Source organism: Peromyscus maniculatus, chromosome 3 (assembly GCF_049852395.1).
Source record: "Peromyscus maniculatus bairdii isolate BWxNUB_F1_BW_parent chromosome 3, HU_Pman_BW_mat_3.1, whole genome shotgun sequence".
Lineage (NCBI taxonomy): Eukaryota > Metazoa > Chordata > Mammalia > Rodentia > Cricetidae > Peromyscus > Peromyscus maniculatus.
In genome coordinates, this window is record NC_134854.1 from 15,026,096 (window position 1) to 15,043,866 (window position 17,771).

Genomic DNA, 17,771 nt, shown 5'->3' on the forward strand with positions numbered 1-17,771 from the left:
CACTCACCATGAAACAGTGGCCAACTGCACCACCCATCAGCCCCTCCACTACCTGCCATACAGCCTTGGCACTATGGAAGTCGGAACAGCTGCTGGCAGTATTCCACCTTATCAAACTGACCTTAGCATTATGAAAAATGAAGGGTTTTAAGACACAGAAAAATGCAAAACACAACTGATTTTACAAAGAAAAGACAAGAAGCTAGTTTTGACACAATATGGTGAGAAATTAAACTACTGTTGATGGTGTCACCTACATGAAAAGAGAGATGCTTACTATTTCTGTCTCCCTCTCCCCATCTTCTGTTTTGAGAACCGTCTGACTTTAACAAGACACATCCAAATGTATCAGAAGTTAATTCTTTATCAATTTTCATACATCATCCTTTACCTTGGTCAGCCAGCTGAAAATTATGTAAGCTATAAATTAGCTTTAAACAAGCTTGAAATCAGGCTGGAACTGGTTTTCGAATTAAAGAGCCTTCAGTATATTACAAGGTGCTGTCATTTTATTACCCCAATCAATTTTGTGTGGCCTGAGGTAGAAGGAAAATGAACGCTGTCTTCATTTGCAATGGGTTTATCTCCTACAGCAGGCTCCAGAAACATAACTGCAGCAATGAATTGAAAGCTAAGGTTACATTTACCATTGCCAATGCAGAAAATTGTTATTCCTTAACAAAGTTTGAGCTACAATGGGAAAAAAAGAACAGAGCATTTCCAATAATACCAGTTAAGTCAACGTAGTATTTAAATAAATTTAAATGGCCTTCAAAAAAAGGGTAAAAACACAGGAAGTGCCATTCTCAGTGTTTCGGGAGTATTAAACAATTTATCAGTATATATTTCAACCTTAATCTCAATGAGGAAAACATTGTATTTGTTTTTCTTATGGACAATACAGTCAGACAGAACCTAGATACTTGTCGGCCTGTCCCTCACTCCCCCTAGACTCTAAACAAGCCAAGGAGCCTCCCAGTGTTTGACAAGTAGACATCTGCCTCAGGAGACTGAGGCGGAGAGATGACCTCACTGGCTTTCTTACCCAGTTTTCAACAATTTGGTTCTGAGACTGTACCACTGGACACACATATAGACTAGCATAGGGGCATCAAGTATATCCAAGAGACTAACTGTTCAGGAAATAATGTATCACACTGAGCTAGCATAGTGGTACACACCTATAATCTCAACACCTGAGAGGCACAGCCAGGGCCGATCAACAATTCAAAACCTCTTTGGTTACAAAACCAGTTTGAGGCTGGCTTGGGCAACATGAGACCCTATTTTAAAAACCCAAACAACAATAACAACAAAACAAAACCAAGTAGTACAGATAAAACCAAGGTGAGAGAGCAGAGGGGCCACCAGGTGAATTTATAGGTGAGTTTCCCATCAGTGACAATCACAGTTTTGTGCGGCTACTCTCATAGAACACAGGAAGTAAGAAATGTCTCTGTCTTTGTCAGGATTTACTTAGCTTGGTGCCACTCCACCTGACAGCGGCATGCTTCCTTTGGTAGTGTGAATTTCACAAAATGGTTCCACATGCCTGTATTTTAGCACTGACCTTGCTATTAATCACTGGATTTATCAAGTAGCAATATCATTACTTCTGAAGATCTTGATAGAGTCAACTAATAGACACTGGCAGCCAGAGCACTCACTGGCCACCGCTGACCTGGACATCATTCATTAACAATCTGTGTAAGCTGGTGCTTACCATGAATCTCTAAGCTAGTATTTCTTATCAATAAAAAATTTAAGGCATTTGGACTAGATTAATAATCTGATTATTTAACCATATAAGAGCCAGTAAAATGAATTTAGTAGTTTGTTTCCTTCCTCTTTATTCTTTTTTCCTTTTTATTCTTAAAAGAAAAAAAAAAACCATGTTTTTTTATTCAATCACACAATCAAGTCATACCTAAAAAAATATATTAAACAAATATCATTTTTGAAGCCTGCAGGACTTTTAATCCCTGCTTGGGAGTGGAAACATGGAACTGAACTAGCTGAGCGGCAGGGCAGTCTAGTTTGTTTGGCAAGTTCCAGGACAAATGAGAGACTGCCTCAAAAAAAAAAGGTGTAGGGCTCTGGAGGAATTGCCACCTGAGGCTGCCCTCTGGCGTTTACATGTGTGCATATATATTCATGTGCATATACTTCCATACACACAAGCACCTGCATGCCCAGAAAATGACAAGAACTATTAGGGATGAATGATTAAGATTCTAAACAAAATAGACATTAGCTAGTTCATTGATGGACTGCTCTTAAATTTAAAAAAATTTTCCAAGCAATCTTTTTCATGGGATTTAGCCCAATTACAGTGGATTTTAAATTCTTACTCATGACTAGAATTTCCTAGGCACTGATAAAAATCCATGTGTGTACAATTAGGACAGTAGATTTAAAGTGTTGCACACAATTAGAAGGTACAAATAAAGTAAAGCAGGAACTGAGGGGCCAGAGGCATTGTGCTCAGCTCTAAGAATTAAAAACATTTTTTTGTTATTGTGCATAATAAGCCATTTGAAGGAAACCATGACAACTATTTCTGTGAAATACCATAGCATAAACTTTTAATGTCAGGAGTTATATATAATTATCTTATTATAGTCCAACATAAAACAGAAGGTTCTGCAGTTTATGAATAATGTGTAGGTTTTGATTCAATAAATTATGTGTCACACAGTAAACATACAGCGTTTCTAGAAAGACAAGGAAACATTTAAACACATAAATGGGCTACAGCTTCCTGTACATTTTTTTTTCTCCCAGGTTAATTATGCACCTTTAGACAAACCTGGCATTCTTCACTTCAGGAGTGAGAAAATTAAACTAAATTTCTATTTTAAAAATGTTTGCGATAATCGTTATATATTAACAGAAATGCTGAGTGAACTAGGTAGAAACAGAAATGGTTTTAAAAATCTATGGTTTTTAAATGTGCTGAACAGATATTTTCTTCTCTTTTATCTTTTCTGCATATCTGGGTCATGGCTGGCATAGATTTATGCTCCAGACATCTTTTGTGCATCAGTAAATAGCCTCAGGCCTCTAAAGCACAATCCAGGACTTGTATTACTTATATACTCCCCTTTGGTAAAAATAAAGCTTTAAAAGTAATTTAAAGAATAGCTAAGCCAGAAGCTGGCCTGTGGAGAAGCAGACAGTTAAAATATTATAAAAGGTATGCTAACAGCTGGGTCTTTGTCTTCAAGGGAATATGGAAAAACCCTACCATAGGAGTTTCCAGTCTAGCTTGAAAAGTTAACCTGGACAAAATAATAACAGGGCAAAGAAACCCCTGCTGAATGCCAAAAAACAAATAAAACAAAAACAATAACAACAACAAAACAACCGAACAGCCTTATAGAAGAAGCGTACAAGAAATCCAGTCTAGTCCTGACCATGATAAGCTAGGATTTAAGCCGGATACTAGGGTTTGAACATGCTATTTTTCATCTAAGGGTCCCATGCGGATGGTTGACAGTGTAGAGCAGTAGAACAGTTAAGGTTTGAGGTCTTTAGACCAGTAACTGCATAGTTCCCAGAGGTAGATGATGCCGTTCTCATCCTTGCTAGCTCTCATGAGAAGATGGCTACAAAAGAGCAAGTCTGACTCTAGAGTCTGGTCTCTTTACAGATCTCTCTCTACTAAGTCCCCACTTCTGTGATGTCATGTTCCATGAGATTCCTCCACCACAGTTGAAACAATGCTATTGTTAGGACCCTGAATCTCTTTGATTTTTTTCAATAAATTTATTTATTTAGCTATTTATTTTACTTTATACCCACCTCCTCTCCTCCCAGTCTTTCCTCCCTACCTCACCCCTGCCCCAACTCTGTTCCCACCCCGCAATCTACTCCTCCTCTGTTTCTGTTTAGGAAAGAGCAGGTCTCCCCTGAGTATCATCAAAACATGGTGTATCAAGTTGCAGTAAGACTAAGCACCTCCCCATGTATTAAAGCTGGGCAAGGTGACCCAGTATGAGGAATAGGGTCCCAAAAGCCAGTAAAAGAGTCAGAGACAGCCCCATTCCCACTGTTCAGAGTCCCACAAGAGGCAAGCTACACAACTGTAACATATATGCAGAGAACCTAGGTCAGTCCCATGCAGGCTCCCTCGTTGTCAGTTCAGTCTCTATGAGCCCCTACTAGCCCAGGTTAGTTGATTCTGTGAGTTTTCTTGTAGTGTCCTTGATCCCTCTGACTCCTAGAACCCTTATATCCCCTGCTTCTGCAGGAACCCCTGAACTCTGTCTACTGTTTGGCTGGGGGTCTGCATCTGTTTCCATCAGAGGATGAAGCCTCTCTGGTGACAATTAGGCTAGGCACCAATCTGGTCACAGGAGGTGGCCAGTTCAGGCTACGTATCTACTATTTCTAGGAGTCTTAACTGGGGTCACCCTTGTAGATTCTTGGGTGATTCCCTTGTGCTAGGTTTTTACTTGAAGACCCTGAACCTTTTAAAGTGACAGCCAAGAAAACTTTCTTTATGAAGTAACTTGCTCCAAGTATTTTATTATAACAACATAAATGAACAAATATGCTGGACATTCCATTTAAAACAAGCAACCCTGAGGAGGTATTGCATAACATGAATCCTAATGGGAAGAAGGGAGAAAAAAAGAGGGATATTAGGGAAGAGAATGAAGCTGAAGGATGGGAAGAAAGGAAGAAGGGAAGGAAGAGGGAGACAGATAGCTCTTTCTAGCTTTTCTTCCTTTCCTGGATTTTCTGATCTAGAGTATGAAATGTGATCTTTAAAAAAAAAGACTGGAGAAAGCATACGGCATCTCAATGAGAACAGAAATTTAAGTATGGAAAAAAAAGAAGTGGCACTTTTCCCTGGGAAAGAAAAGAAGACTGAGATATGAAAAGACTTTTTTTCCCCTTTTGAGACAGGGTCTGACTATGTAGCCCTTGATGGATTAGAGCTCTAGGGACCAGGTCAGCCTCAAACTCAAAGCCTGCCTCTTTCTCCTGAGTGTTCAGATTAAAGATATGTACCACTCTGCCTGGCCTGGGCAAGGTTTTTATAAACTACACAGCATTCTCCCTTCTTGTGAAAACTATTTTATTCATGTTCTTAAACTGTCTTAGAGTGGCACTAAATTAATTATATTTAAAGGAGTGGCAGGATAGAGACAGTGAGTTTTAAGCTGACTTATTAAGGAGCAGTGGCTGTTATGTGCTCTTGCAGCTACCTAATTATATTAACAAAATAAAATAAAGTTTAATGCCTTACACCCACAACTTGCTACATGCTACCTATACATCCTGAGAGCAGATTTATAAATACAGCTGATAACCTGAACTTACAATTCTGATTTAAAAAATATAATAAAAATAGTATGTGATTTTAAAAGTTGACAAAATAGCAAAACTTTCAAGAACTCAAATGGTTCAGAAGTGGCTACATATGGCAGGTAAATGCCTATAAACCAGCTTTCTGATGGAAGAGAAAGAAGGAGTAGGTAGTCAAGGTCATCCTCAACTATAATATGAGTTTAAGGGCAACTAGAACTAGATGAGATCCTCTCTCAAAGGCAACAACACAAAGAAACGGGAAAAAAAGGAACTGAGAAAATAACATACTGCTGACAAAAATGCCTTGATGCAGCTTGAGTTTTCAAAATGACTCTAAAAGAAAAAGGAAATCACCTCTATAAGAATACTGTAAAGAGTTCTCAAACCGATGAAGCAGATAATCATGTGTGGCTATTATTTAAGGTACATTTAGTAAAAATATAACTTCAATGAAAGCGTAACACTAACATAAACCTTTAAGAAATCTTCAGAGAAAATACTGAGGTTGCATCTTCAGAGATCAGAAATTAGGTTGAGCATACAAAAAAGTCCTAAGGAAATAAAAAAAAAAAATCAAACCTACAAATTATAGATATCTCAAATCAGAAAAATGTCACTGAGCTAGGACACAGATGTGAACAGGATAGAATGAAAACATGTGTGTGTGTGTGTGTGTGTGTGTGTGTGTGTGTGTGTGTGTGTGTGTAGTTTTAGCTGACAAAAGATGGGGCCTATTATCTGACTTTTTATAGGTGGGATGATAATTTCACACTATGACTAAGGAACAAAAGAATTAACACAATACCAGCAAGTTAACCCAAATGAGCCAGAATGGCATTTTTAGTATTTAGTTCACTTACAAACAATGTATAATTTTAAAATAATAAAATTTGTGACTGCCAACCTGGACAGTGAAGAAAGCCCATGAGCCCTCAGCTCTACACAAAGAACTACAGACAACCGAATAGAGTGGGAAATGGGAGAGGTTGTCCTCCCATGGAAAAAATACACCAACTGGCTGTCCAGTGCCAAACTGTCAGCCCTGAAAACATACATACAAGTAATGTTAGAAGGACTCAACAGGTTGTATTTAGGAACATAAATGTATATACAAATGCATACATGCATACAATGACAACTGATGAAAAAAGAGGTCATGAATTTGAAAGAGAGCTGTGAAGGTTAATGGGAGGGCTTGGAGGGAAAAAAGAGAAGGGAGATATATTGCAATTAAAATACAATCTCAAAAAGAAATTTTATTGCAAAGGAAAGCTAATAGTAAAAATAAGAAACCACAAAATTATTCCAGTGTGTATAGAAAGTGGCTGATACTACTCAAATCAGAACGTCTTTGTGAAAGAGACTGAACATGGTGTGGCCAGCTTTGGTCTAATCTCAACTTCACAATTAGGACAAACAAACAGTAAGACTTGGTTCAGCTAAAATAGTGCTATTTTTCCCACTAAAATTCATTTTAGAGCGTCATCTTCCTCCCAGTTTGCTGGTTAATCGACCTTCCATATTGTCGGTCAGCACCTGCCTGAGCACAGACACTGTCTCACTCAGCCCATCTTCGTTTCATCTGTGATAACAGGTTTATTCCCCTATATGTTCCATGGACCAAAGCAAATCCCACTTAGTGAAAAGGTATTTCCCCTTTTCTTATTACTAGACATGTTTATTTGCAATGAAGCAATATCTGAGCTTTTACATTATTAAATCCTAAAAAGGCTTTAGGATTTTATATCTGAAACATGCAATAAAAGGGTGAGGCCAAGTTAATCTATGTAGAAAGTCTGAGAACAGCTATCCTGACTTGGCCAAACAAGTGTTGAGACTGCAGGCATGTGTCACTATTCTACTTGATGTATACAGTTCTTATAACAAAAGTCTCCAAACCCAGCAGTGACACTTAAACAATGAGCCTGTATCAACAGCATATCCTTTTATTGCATGTTGTTTCAAGTACTTTTAAGCAGAGGAATGGGGAAATTCTGTTCTAGCAGATTATTCTAGAGACAGGATAAATATATAGAGGTAAATATATTTGTAGACTGTTTTTGAGGTGAATTATAAAACTAGGAAGTAGTGCCCGTGCCCACCCTCCCACCCCCACTTAATGCTCCTATCAGGTCTGAGTGGAGTCAAAGGTTAACTTTCAGGAGTAGGCTCCTTCATTCTATCTTGCTGAGGGAGGTCTCTTTTGCCATTCTTGTCTCATTGCATACCACTGGCTAACTGGCCTGTGAGCTTCTAAGCAATTTTCCTTTTCCTACCTCCCATTTCATTGTAGGAATACTGGGATTGCAGATTTATGCTCAAGTGTCTGGATTTTTCCATAGACTCTAGGATAGAACCTAGGGATATGTTGTCTGGCTTGCCTACCCAGTGCCTTTACCCCAAGGAGCCATCGCACTGGCCCTGATAAATCTTAAACTCATCTTTGGCTGGTTTTTTTTTTTTTTTTTTTTTGGTGTTTTTGAGACAGGGTTTCTCTGTGTGGTTTTGGTGCCTGTTCTGGCTCTTGCTCTGTAGACCAGGTTGGCCTCAAACTTACAGAGATCCACCTGGCTCTGCCTCCCATGTGCTGGGATTAAAGGCGTGCCCAGCCTTGGCTGGTATTTTTAAATTTATTTTACATTTTTATCTCAGTTTCTAGCTAAAGGTTCAATAAATTAAAAGGAACTAATATGTTTTCAAAGTCTTGGAAACATTCTTCACCTGTTACTGCAGTCATGCTTTCAGTTAAAAAAAATAATTTCTGAATTTCCTCTTATATTCACATCACTTAGATCTTTTCCTACTATTCCTATTAAGACTTGACAAAATTATTGCTTAAATCATGATTTGCTAAGTAATTCTTAGGACCACCATTCTGCTTTTAACATTAAATTACTGATGTTAAAGAATGTCAACCTTTCAGAAATAATATACAATATATTTAGAAAAGTACATGATAGGATAATATGTAATTTTAGTAGTTAAGAGAACCATCAATGTCCTGGTTTAAAAATGTGTTAATTATAAGGATAGCTATCACTGCCTCTTAACTCTAGGAAGAAATGTATATTTTTCTGCATGTAAATTTACACATGGTCTCACACTATTTAATGTGAAGCTCTGAAAGAAATAAGAAAATTCTACTTGGTATGTAAAAAGGTAAAGTAGGAAGCAGCAGGAAATTGTGTTTCACATTGCTTTATAAAAACATCCCCCTTCTCTCTCTCTCTCTCTCTGATTTTTACAAATCTTGAATGATAAAAAAGTAAATTAAAAAAAAAGCAAAAATTAGTGAAGAGCACTCAGTAAGGTCTAATCACCATGTTCAAATGCCAGAACAACCACATCAGGACAGTGAAGTGGTGTTTTACATGAAAATGACTTCTCTTTCAGTCATGCTAAATTCAGAAACTTAAAATCCAACCTGTATTCATATAAAATACCAGAGGTCAAATGAATAGTTAAAGTATTAGAAAGTCCTTTTTATGGATCAGTTATAAGCTTAAAATTTAAAAGAACTTTTAAGGATACATCATTCTAATTTTATATTTTTCATAAATCTTCACAATACATAAAATTCAGACATTCAATCTCCCATATTACCAAGTTCAATTAAATGTGCTTGTTTAATGTATTGTGGCAAGATACTCCTTGGGGAGACTGTTCTGTTAAGCTCCCAAAGAGGCACAAATGTCAAAACTACCTTACTTGAAAATAAATACATTGATATTTTGCTCCTATCTATCAGTTTCAGAATTTTAAATTTCTCACTGCAAACAAAGGTATAAAATAAACATTTTAAAAACTTCTTTTCCTACTCTGACATTTTATTACAAGTGATTATCAAGAAATGCCAACTGTATTAGGTATGTAAAACATGCGTGGTTCTGGAAACACCAGCTGTAGAGAAAGGGGCCAGCCAAAGGAACTAGAGCTAGAAAGAGAACCCCACTCTGGATGTGAGACCCCAGCCAGTGACCCTGAAACCAGTGCCAAAGAAACACACTTTGTCCCTAGAATCAGAGCCCAGGTAACAAATATGCCCTGGTCCTAAAATTAGAGCCAAAGGGCTAAAAAGGACCAGTGAAAGAGACACAGTTTGACCCTGAAATCAGAGCCATCCCTACACTTGACCAAAGAAACTAACCGATCCCTGAGCAGGAAATATAACCAATCTCGGAGCAGAAAACCTTCTCCCTGGAGAAACTCCACCCCTAAGAAGCCCTATATAAAAGCCCTATATAAAAGCACAGTTGTTGGCTGTGCTTTCCCACCCCGGCAGACACAACCACTCTCCTGGACTCTTCCTTCCCAAATAAATCTCTTTCTTAAAAGAGTCTTAGGTGAAGATGTTCATTCACTGGAGCAGAACAGAAGAACCTTGGTGAGACTTTCTCTTAGGGGGAGCTAAGCAAGGCTGAGCAGGAAAATTAACAACTTTTCGCCAGAGCCAGAGGAGATTGCTACATTTCTTCAAGGGTTTCCCCTTGAGCAGAGTGGAGAGAAGCAGCAGAGCTCGGCTGGGAAGCCCCTCAAGTGGGGGAGAGCAGAGCAAAGCTCCACTGTACTGGCTCTCTCTAGGAGAGGAGCAGGACTGCTCTATCCTGCGGGGGTGGGGGAACCACCCCCCACCGCCACCGCACCCAGCACCAGGGATCACCTGACTTCCGGACAAGTCGGGCTACCTTTCCCTCCAGAGCTGAGCTGTCCTGTTGTGGCTCCAGCCTCCGGAGCTGCCCTATTGCAGGTTCCAGGCAGAGCCTGACTTCTCAACAAGTCAGGCTACCTTCCCCCACAGAGCTGTAACATTCACACTAACATAAGAGATTCAGAAAAGACTCCTATGCATAAAAGTTCAGAATTTGCCGGGGCGGTGGTGGTGCACGCCTTTAATTCCCAGCACTTGGGAGGCAGAGCCAGGCGGATCTCTGTGAGTTCAAGGCCAGCCTGGGCTACCAAGTGAGCTCCAGGAAAGGTGCAAAGCTACGCAAAGAAATGCTGTCTCAAAACAAAAACAAAAACAAAACAAAACAAAAAGTTCAGAATTTATTACTGTTATACACACTTAAACTGTGTTGTGTATAAGTGTAACACATGAGAAAAACAAATGAAGAGTCAAAGAGAAGACACCATGCTTTGACAGCTCATCCTGTCTACAGTTTCTAAAAAAAGAATCTGAACAAGGATGAAATGACAGAAAAGTAACAGATGTAGTCACTGTACTTGTACCTCAATCTGCAGTGGGACCTATGAATAATATGACCTGGAAAAGCCACTTTAAAAGAAATATTTACATTCAATAAACAATGTCAGATCTCAACACAGTTGTTGAGATCTCTATCAAGGATGGCCTGGGAAGGACTGAACAATTCTTTTAAGAACACAATCCTAAGTCCAGTTTACATCATACATGCAAGTGGGTGTACTTAAATATGTGTGCACATGTCAGGCCCAGAGGGCAGATGCCATCTATCTTTCCCTACCACGACTTGCTCATTAAATCCAGAACTGACTATTTTGGTTAGAATGTCAGGCCAGCAAGTTCCAGGAATCTGCCAGTCTCCGCCCCTCCCAGTGCTAGGGTTACAGTACAAGATGCCACACCAGACTTCCTTGTAGCTTCTGGAGATCTCAGCTTAGTTGCACAGTTTGAACCTTACATGCTGAGCCATCTCTCCACCTGTATCTGTGAGAGTCTTATTGAAGAGGCATATCACAAAGAAAATATTAGAAAACTGTATTATCTAAAATAAATGCCCTATGTTTAATAAAAACAGGTAAGTATGAAAGTTAAGGAAATACTAAGGAATTGTCCATAACTAGCAACAAAGAAATATGAAAACTAAATTCAATATATGATCCTATCAGGATTATTCTATAATAAAGGGTATTACTGAGATAGAAAATCTGAGTGAAACTGAGGATTAGATGGGAATGCATCAATATAAGCTTTCTGATTTTTGTTGGTTATATTTGTAAATGTAGGATGACATGAAAACACTGCAAGATTTAAAACAGAGGTGTGAAAAAGACTACTTTGTTAAAGGACGTTTACTATTTAAGTACATGCATGAAATGAATATACTAAATTATTCACCGATTGTAAAAACATTAAGTATGTTTGTCATTTAATTTTATGTACCTATTCATTAGTGTTAAAATTCTATAAAACACATACAACACCACACACATACACAAACCCTCACTACTAAATAACAATGTAAGTAAACCTAACAAAACAAAGTCAGTTGTGGTGAAATTGGTATTATAAAAAATAATTGTATTTTTATAAATGTTGTAATTTTATAGAGTCTAGAAATATTTTAAACTTTTTATGCACATTACAAAATATATTTAGACATGGAAATTAAAACAGAATGTTGGATAGAATTAAGTTAAATGTCACTTTGTTTCACACTTCATTTGGAGGTCCCTAGTGAAAAGAACAATAAAAGAGAAATAAGTTTGGGAGAGCTCTTCCGATGGTTTCTAGAGCAGAAGGAACTGTAATGGAATGAGACACCGAAGGCATGAAATTAAGGTACCAGGAAGGAAGGCAACACTTTTAAAGCCTCAGAAGTGATTCACTGTGTCAGATAAGGATGAGGAGGCTTCTGAATGATGCTGGGCATTTGGTTTGAATAAGTAGATGGAAGCAGAAATGCAGGGGAAACATAGAACAAAGGGAGGAAGAAAATACATAGCCTTTCTAGGCACACAGTATTAACTTATGATAGAAACTATCTTGTAAATGACCAAAGATGTTGAAGCTTAAGAAAAAAGCTTCAGAAGGCCTCTGTGTCAAGCCAGAATAAATCTTGACTACTCAAGAATACTTGATTTGACAACATGATAGTTATTCTGCATTGACTCAGTTTATCAAAAAAGCATGGCTGTCATACTACAATAAGCATTTACTTTATGACCTTTATATAAAATAATAATACTGGTAACACACAGCTGATCAGAATGTCCTCATTCAAATACATCCAACTCTTCTGTAAAATGAGTACAAAGACCAAGAATCTAGCTATTCTTTCACTCACTGTAAAGAAAGAAACAAACAAACTATAAACTGCCATAATTTAAGGGTAAATTATTGATACTTTGAAAAAAATTCAGTTTATTTTAGACACTAAACTGTTAAACTTATTTGATATTTATCCTTTATACTTAGCTAAAATAAGTTTAGATTATCAAAATTAGATTTTTTAATGATAGGACTCTACAAAACAACTCTAATATAAACTTATCTCGAAGATAAAATAGGATTCTATTGTTAAGCCCTTTGTCTAACAATATTTTTTCCCTGCTATGGCCTCAAAGTAGTAAAATAGCAGCGACATTATTCTACTATAACATTATTTAATATGCTACAGTAATACAGAGAACATACAAAACAGCTAAATACTCTATCGAGGAAATTTATGTCATTTAATATAGTTTTTTCTTCATTTTTTAAAATTAGAAAGTATATGCTATAATATAGAAAAGTTGTCAAGAGAAAGGACCCAGCCATTTTTCTTTAAGACTTTTACCCTTACCTTAGAAGACGAAGAGTCACATTCCTGACATATCCATCCATAGCCTGTTTGTTTAGGAGATTTTTTCAAAGGAGGATCTAAACAGCCAAAATGGTAGCACAGTCTGCATTCATCACATCTGTAGGGTAAGCAGATTCACAGTGTATCTAAATATTCAAAGTATTTATTTAAAAAACAAAAGGACAAAGTGTTACACATTACTACTTTAACACCTAATTCTATAGTTTGCTCAGGAGATTCTGAAATTAATGTTTATAATAAAGGTGATCTAAATCTGAAGTAAATATTGTAGAGGAACATGGAACAGTCATAAAATTTGCAGGGCAACTGTCATTCAGAACATTCTAATAATAAAATTCTTAAGCATATATGAATGAATATGTGCAAAAAACTAGCAATCAAAAATTCAATTTTGAACTAATAGAATTAATCATTTGTCCACTAGACTGTTTACAGAAGTCTAAGCTATAATTATTGCCATACAAATTATACTTCATTTCTGTATTTTTCCAAGTTAAAGTATGCTGTAAGTGAACTGTCTAACACTTACAGCATGCTAACACAACCTACAGCAAATACAATCTTTGTATGTTAGATAACAGAATATTTACATATACAAGAAGAGACCATTTCAAGATTGAATATTACTGATTTTTGTCAAGTTCTCTCAGTGCACTTGGTGTTTCAAGCACTTCCAAGGATATTTTACACTTGGCATGTTTTGATAGTATCTTGCCTCATATGATGTACATAATCTAAGAAAACTACCATACCTATTCTTCGTTTCAGACAATCTCATCCTGCTGACAATGAAGAAAAATCTGTATTATTTCAGTGTTTTTAAAAAGAATTTTGCATCAACTGGAATAATAAGACCAACATGTAACCACCAATATCAAATTGTTACATTTTACAGAAGGGTTAGATTCCTGATTTTCTTTGTGCTTCAAATTAAAAAGAAATACTTTTTTTTTTTTAACCAATTGAATTCTCTTTATTACTCATTTCTCATGGGCTCTGAGTGTCAAGTCAATTAATTTATAAGCAAAACACCAAGGAAGCAATTTATTAATCAGACTGCTTGAATACAATACAAAATTCCTATTTAATACGCACTGGGGAAATACAGAAAGGAGTTAATCTTATGGATATGCCACAGAAAGAAAGAAAACTAACTTTAGGAAATGATCACAATAAAGGAACCAATAGTCTATATTTTAAGTAAAAATTTCTTACCATGTTACAAAAACCTAGCCTCTCAAGAGCCAAGTTATCCAGGCAAAAAACAGTGTGAGACAGTTACCTGCCATCGCTTATCCATTATTTCTCTACAACTCATTTCTTATCAATGAAATAGTAAATGAACTTTTCTCAAACCTTTGAGATTCAAGAAATTAACCATAATTATACATTTACTGTAATTGCAGTTACAAGAGTGAATAAAATAAAACAGAACTAATAAATGCTATATATTTTACCATTGGTTGAAATAAAAGCATCCAAAATATATTAAAAATTAGAATGTTAAAAATACTGTTGCTCTGGCATTTAAAGATAATATTATATAGCTAATTTCAAATGTAAAATAAGAATACCATATAGTAAGCCCATACAATTCAGGGTCTTCCTTTCTCAATTGAACTAATTTATATTTCAGTGGCTAAAATTTCCATTACACTAAATACTGGGGTACAGAAACCTTTGACGTATGACTTTTTTAAGTTAATGAAAAGGTCCAAAGTCATAGATAGTAAAGGAACACTGCTTCAAGGACAGGGTCTAATATGTCACTAATCCTTGATGGCAAACTTATAAAGAGTACCATTATTTGGTTTATACCATTATTTGGGATACATAAAATGCCATTTCTCTTCTCTGCTACACTGGGATCATCAGTCCTGACTACACTTGGTACTACATGTCTGTGTCAAGTCTCTGTCGTTAAAATACCATTCACCTACTGTTTTGTCTGATTTCTTACATTCAATTTTTCAAGGTTTTTGGGATTATTACTTGTTAAAAACTACCAGCATTGCCTCCTAATATTATCAGTATATTTTTACAACAATAATTTTAACAATTTTCTTAAAGGAACGTCTGTATGCAGAATTTAGACCATTAAAACTACTGAGCTTGTGAAAACTGACAATGTTTGAAATGAGGCATCTAAAAATATATTTAAAAAATTTAAATGATCCAATACCTGTTCTGGTATTGGTAGCTCTTTCAGAAGATGCAGTGAATGAAGCATTTGCTCTTTTGAGATGACCTAATTCTTCCTGACACCTTCATCAGAGTACATTTCAGGATGTCTTTCTCATGATGGTGGACAACTGGGGGTGTTAGGATAGTTCTCTAAGGTCCTTGCTTACTCACCAGGAAGTAAAAGCTGCAACTCCAAGTTTAAATAGCATAAAGCGGTGGTCTCTACCCTTAGGAACCACCAAAATCCAAGAGACAGAAAGAGAAACACAGAGAGAAACACCCCATTTGAAATTAATAGGTTTGCCAAGTAAATAAAAACTATAAGATATCCAAAGGAATTTTACAAGTTATTTTCATGTAGAAAAAAATTCATTAATTCTGTTAAACTGAAAGAAATCACAATTTTAGGTACTGGTTACAATTATCACCTAAACAGCAGAGGTTAAATCTAGCAGAATTTGCAAGAATTTATGTTAACTAAAGGGCCATTGATGAATTTCAGAGATATCATTAAAATCCTCAAAACATAGAATATAGAAGATTAAAATAATAGACCATAATATACATGCATACATACCACTGTAAAATTTTTTATCAAAATTTAGCAACTAGCAAATTTTGGCTACATAGAAAATTCAAGTATTTTTAAAACTCAAAAAGTAAGTCCATAGTGGCTATATTCTGAAAATTATAAGGGTAAAAACAATTACTGATCAATTTTACTTAGTTTCTAGTTTTAATAAGTACTTGAACACATTTTAATTCCAGCAATACAATAACACATACTTAATTTGTCAAAATAAAGTGAATAAAAACAAGTTTTCAAAGGAAGTCAATGACCCACAAAAGTATTGTGATATAACACAACATACTTTATTAAACAAAACAAATGTGTATGTAATAAAAACATTATTATACCAGTAGCACATTATAATAAAAAGAAGGCAATACCTTAAACATGAAAAGAGAATATAAAACTAGCATATGAAGAATGTGTCTTTAAATAAAATGTAAACCCAATGTTTAAAGTATGTTTAAAATATCTAATAAATACTGTGCACAATGGACTACAAAGTATCCTAAAATTTACAGCTTAATGAAATTAAACAAACACAATTTATAATGTAAAACAAAACCTGACTAATTATGTACCTATTAAATATAACTTCCTACATACCACATTCATATTTGATACAGATACAAGTGACAGAGAAGTTCTATATGGTCTTCACACATTAATTTAGCAAAACATAGAGACTAAATAAATAAACACAGCTCTATTTGTATTAAAATACTTACTTAGCATTATGATTAAGTATAGCACCCTAGACAAAGCAGAGAAAATGATTTATCTTCATAAGTGCTATGATCTACACAAACATTAAATTGGGTGTTGAGTGACTATTGACAATGTTGAAACAAGCAAAAATATGTAACTGATTTATTTTTCTCTTATGCCTAAACATAAGCTAATCAAGTGGTTCTCAACTCCCTAAGAACATTGGAAAACATAGATATTTACATTATGATTCATAACAGTAGCAAAATTATAGTATGAAGTAGCAACAAATATAATTTTATGGTTGGGGGTCACCACAACATGAGGAACTGTATTAAAGGGTCACAGCATTAGGAAGATTGAGAAACACTGCTCTAAATGATTTAACTTTCTTAATTTCCAATTAATAAGTTCATTTGGGGCATACACTAAGTAACTACTTTAAAAAACACTAGATGAAATAAGTGAGTACACCTCCTAAGCAAGTAGTTTATGACTACATGATAAACTGGTCTTTAGAAAGAAACAAAATCTATGGCTCAGATTTTAAAGGGATGTACTGTTTCAGGATCACATTGATGTTGACAATTGTGGATATTCTGTTACCTTAATAGAACACAGTACTCACTCAGTCTTCCCTCCCAGTCTATGCAATGCTGGATAAAGAATTGTCTCTGAAACTACGTTACATTACATTTTTCACTTAGAAACAAGAGCATCAAGAGAACAGATTGGGGGTGGGGTGGGGTTCTGACTTTCCCATCAATTAGTCTTGAATATTAACATTGCTTAAATAAAACCTTACTAGCAATTCAAACACAAATTTAGCAATTACAGTGATAGGTTATTTCAGTGAACAGTGACCAATCCTTTCAATTAAATGTCTTAACAAATAGAATAAATATATACTGAGTCCCCTTAAAAATTTTAAATAATATGAACTGTCACAACACTCTTACATTCTATCAATGGTATGATACTTATAACTAAGATATTTTATTCCTTATAACATTTAACAATTTTAGTGCAAGCCATCTACATAAGCATTTTCTATACAAATTAATTAGAAACTGTGTTTTAAATCATGTTTCACAAATTGCAGACCAATGTGGAACACGTGAACCTATTTCATGGATGCTCCTGGGGATGTCTCTCCCCAGCAACAATGAAAGGGTGGGTGGCAGGACAGTCTAAAATTCTTCATTACAGGTGACTATAGACTGAAGCACTATTCGGGAAAAGTGAAATCCAAGTCCGCTTAAAGAGTGGATTCAATTCATTATCTACATCTGCAGCAGCCAGCTTGCAACTTTAAAAGTAAAATGAAAAACAACAAAACAAAACAAAAAACAGAACACGAAACAAGGCAATTCATATGAAAATACACAATAAGGTCAAGTATCTCTTCACAGCATGAGAGAATG

At 35.8% G+C, this 17,771-nt stretch overlaps 1 protein-coding gene across 7 annotated transcripts in view; it reads right to left on the minus strand.

Moving 5' to 3' along the window:
• The window catches only part of Phf14 (PHD finger protein 14), a 146,091-nt gene that overhangs the window by 19,779 nt on the left and 108,541 nt on the right, over nt 1–17,771 (minus strand). For 4 of the 7 annotated variants that reach the window (XR_013049681.1, XR_013049680.1, XM_076566200.1 and 1 more), the window contains one exon: nt 12,864–12,981. Coding sequence is in view for 4 of the 7 variants with exons in the window: in XM_076566200.1 (XP_076422315.1) it covers nt 12,864–12,981 (118 nt within the window). In the remaining 3 variants the exon portion in view is untranslated. Of the gene's footprint in view, nt 1–12,863; nt 12,982–13,636; nt 13,667–17,771 lie in introns of all 7 variants that reach the window. The other 3 variants (XR_006070166.2, XM_042272805.2, XM_042272803.2) reach the window with 1 other exon arrangement.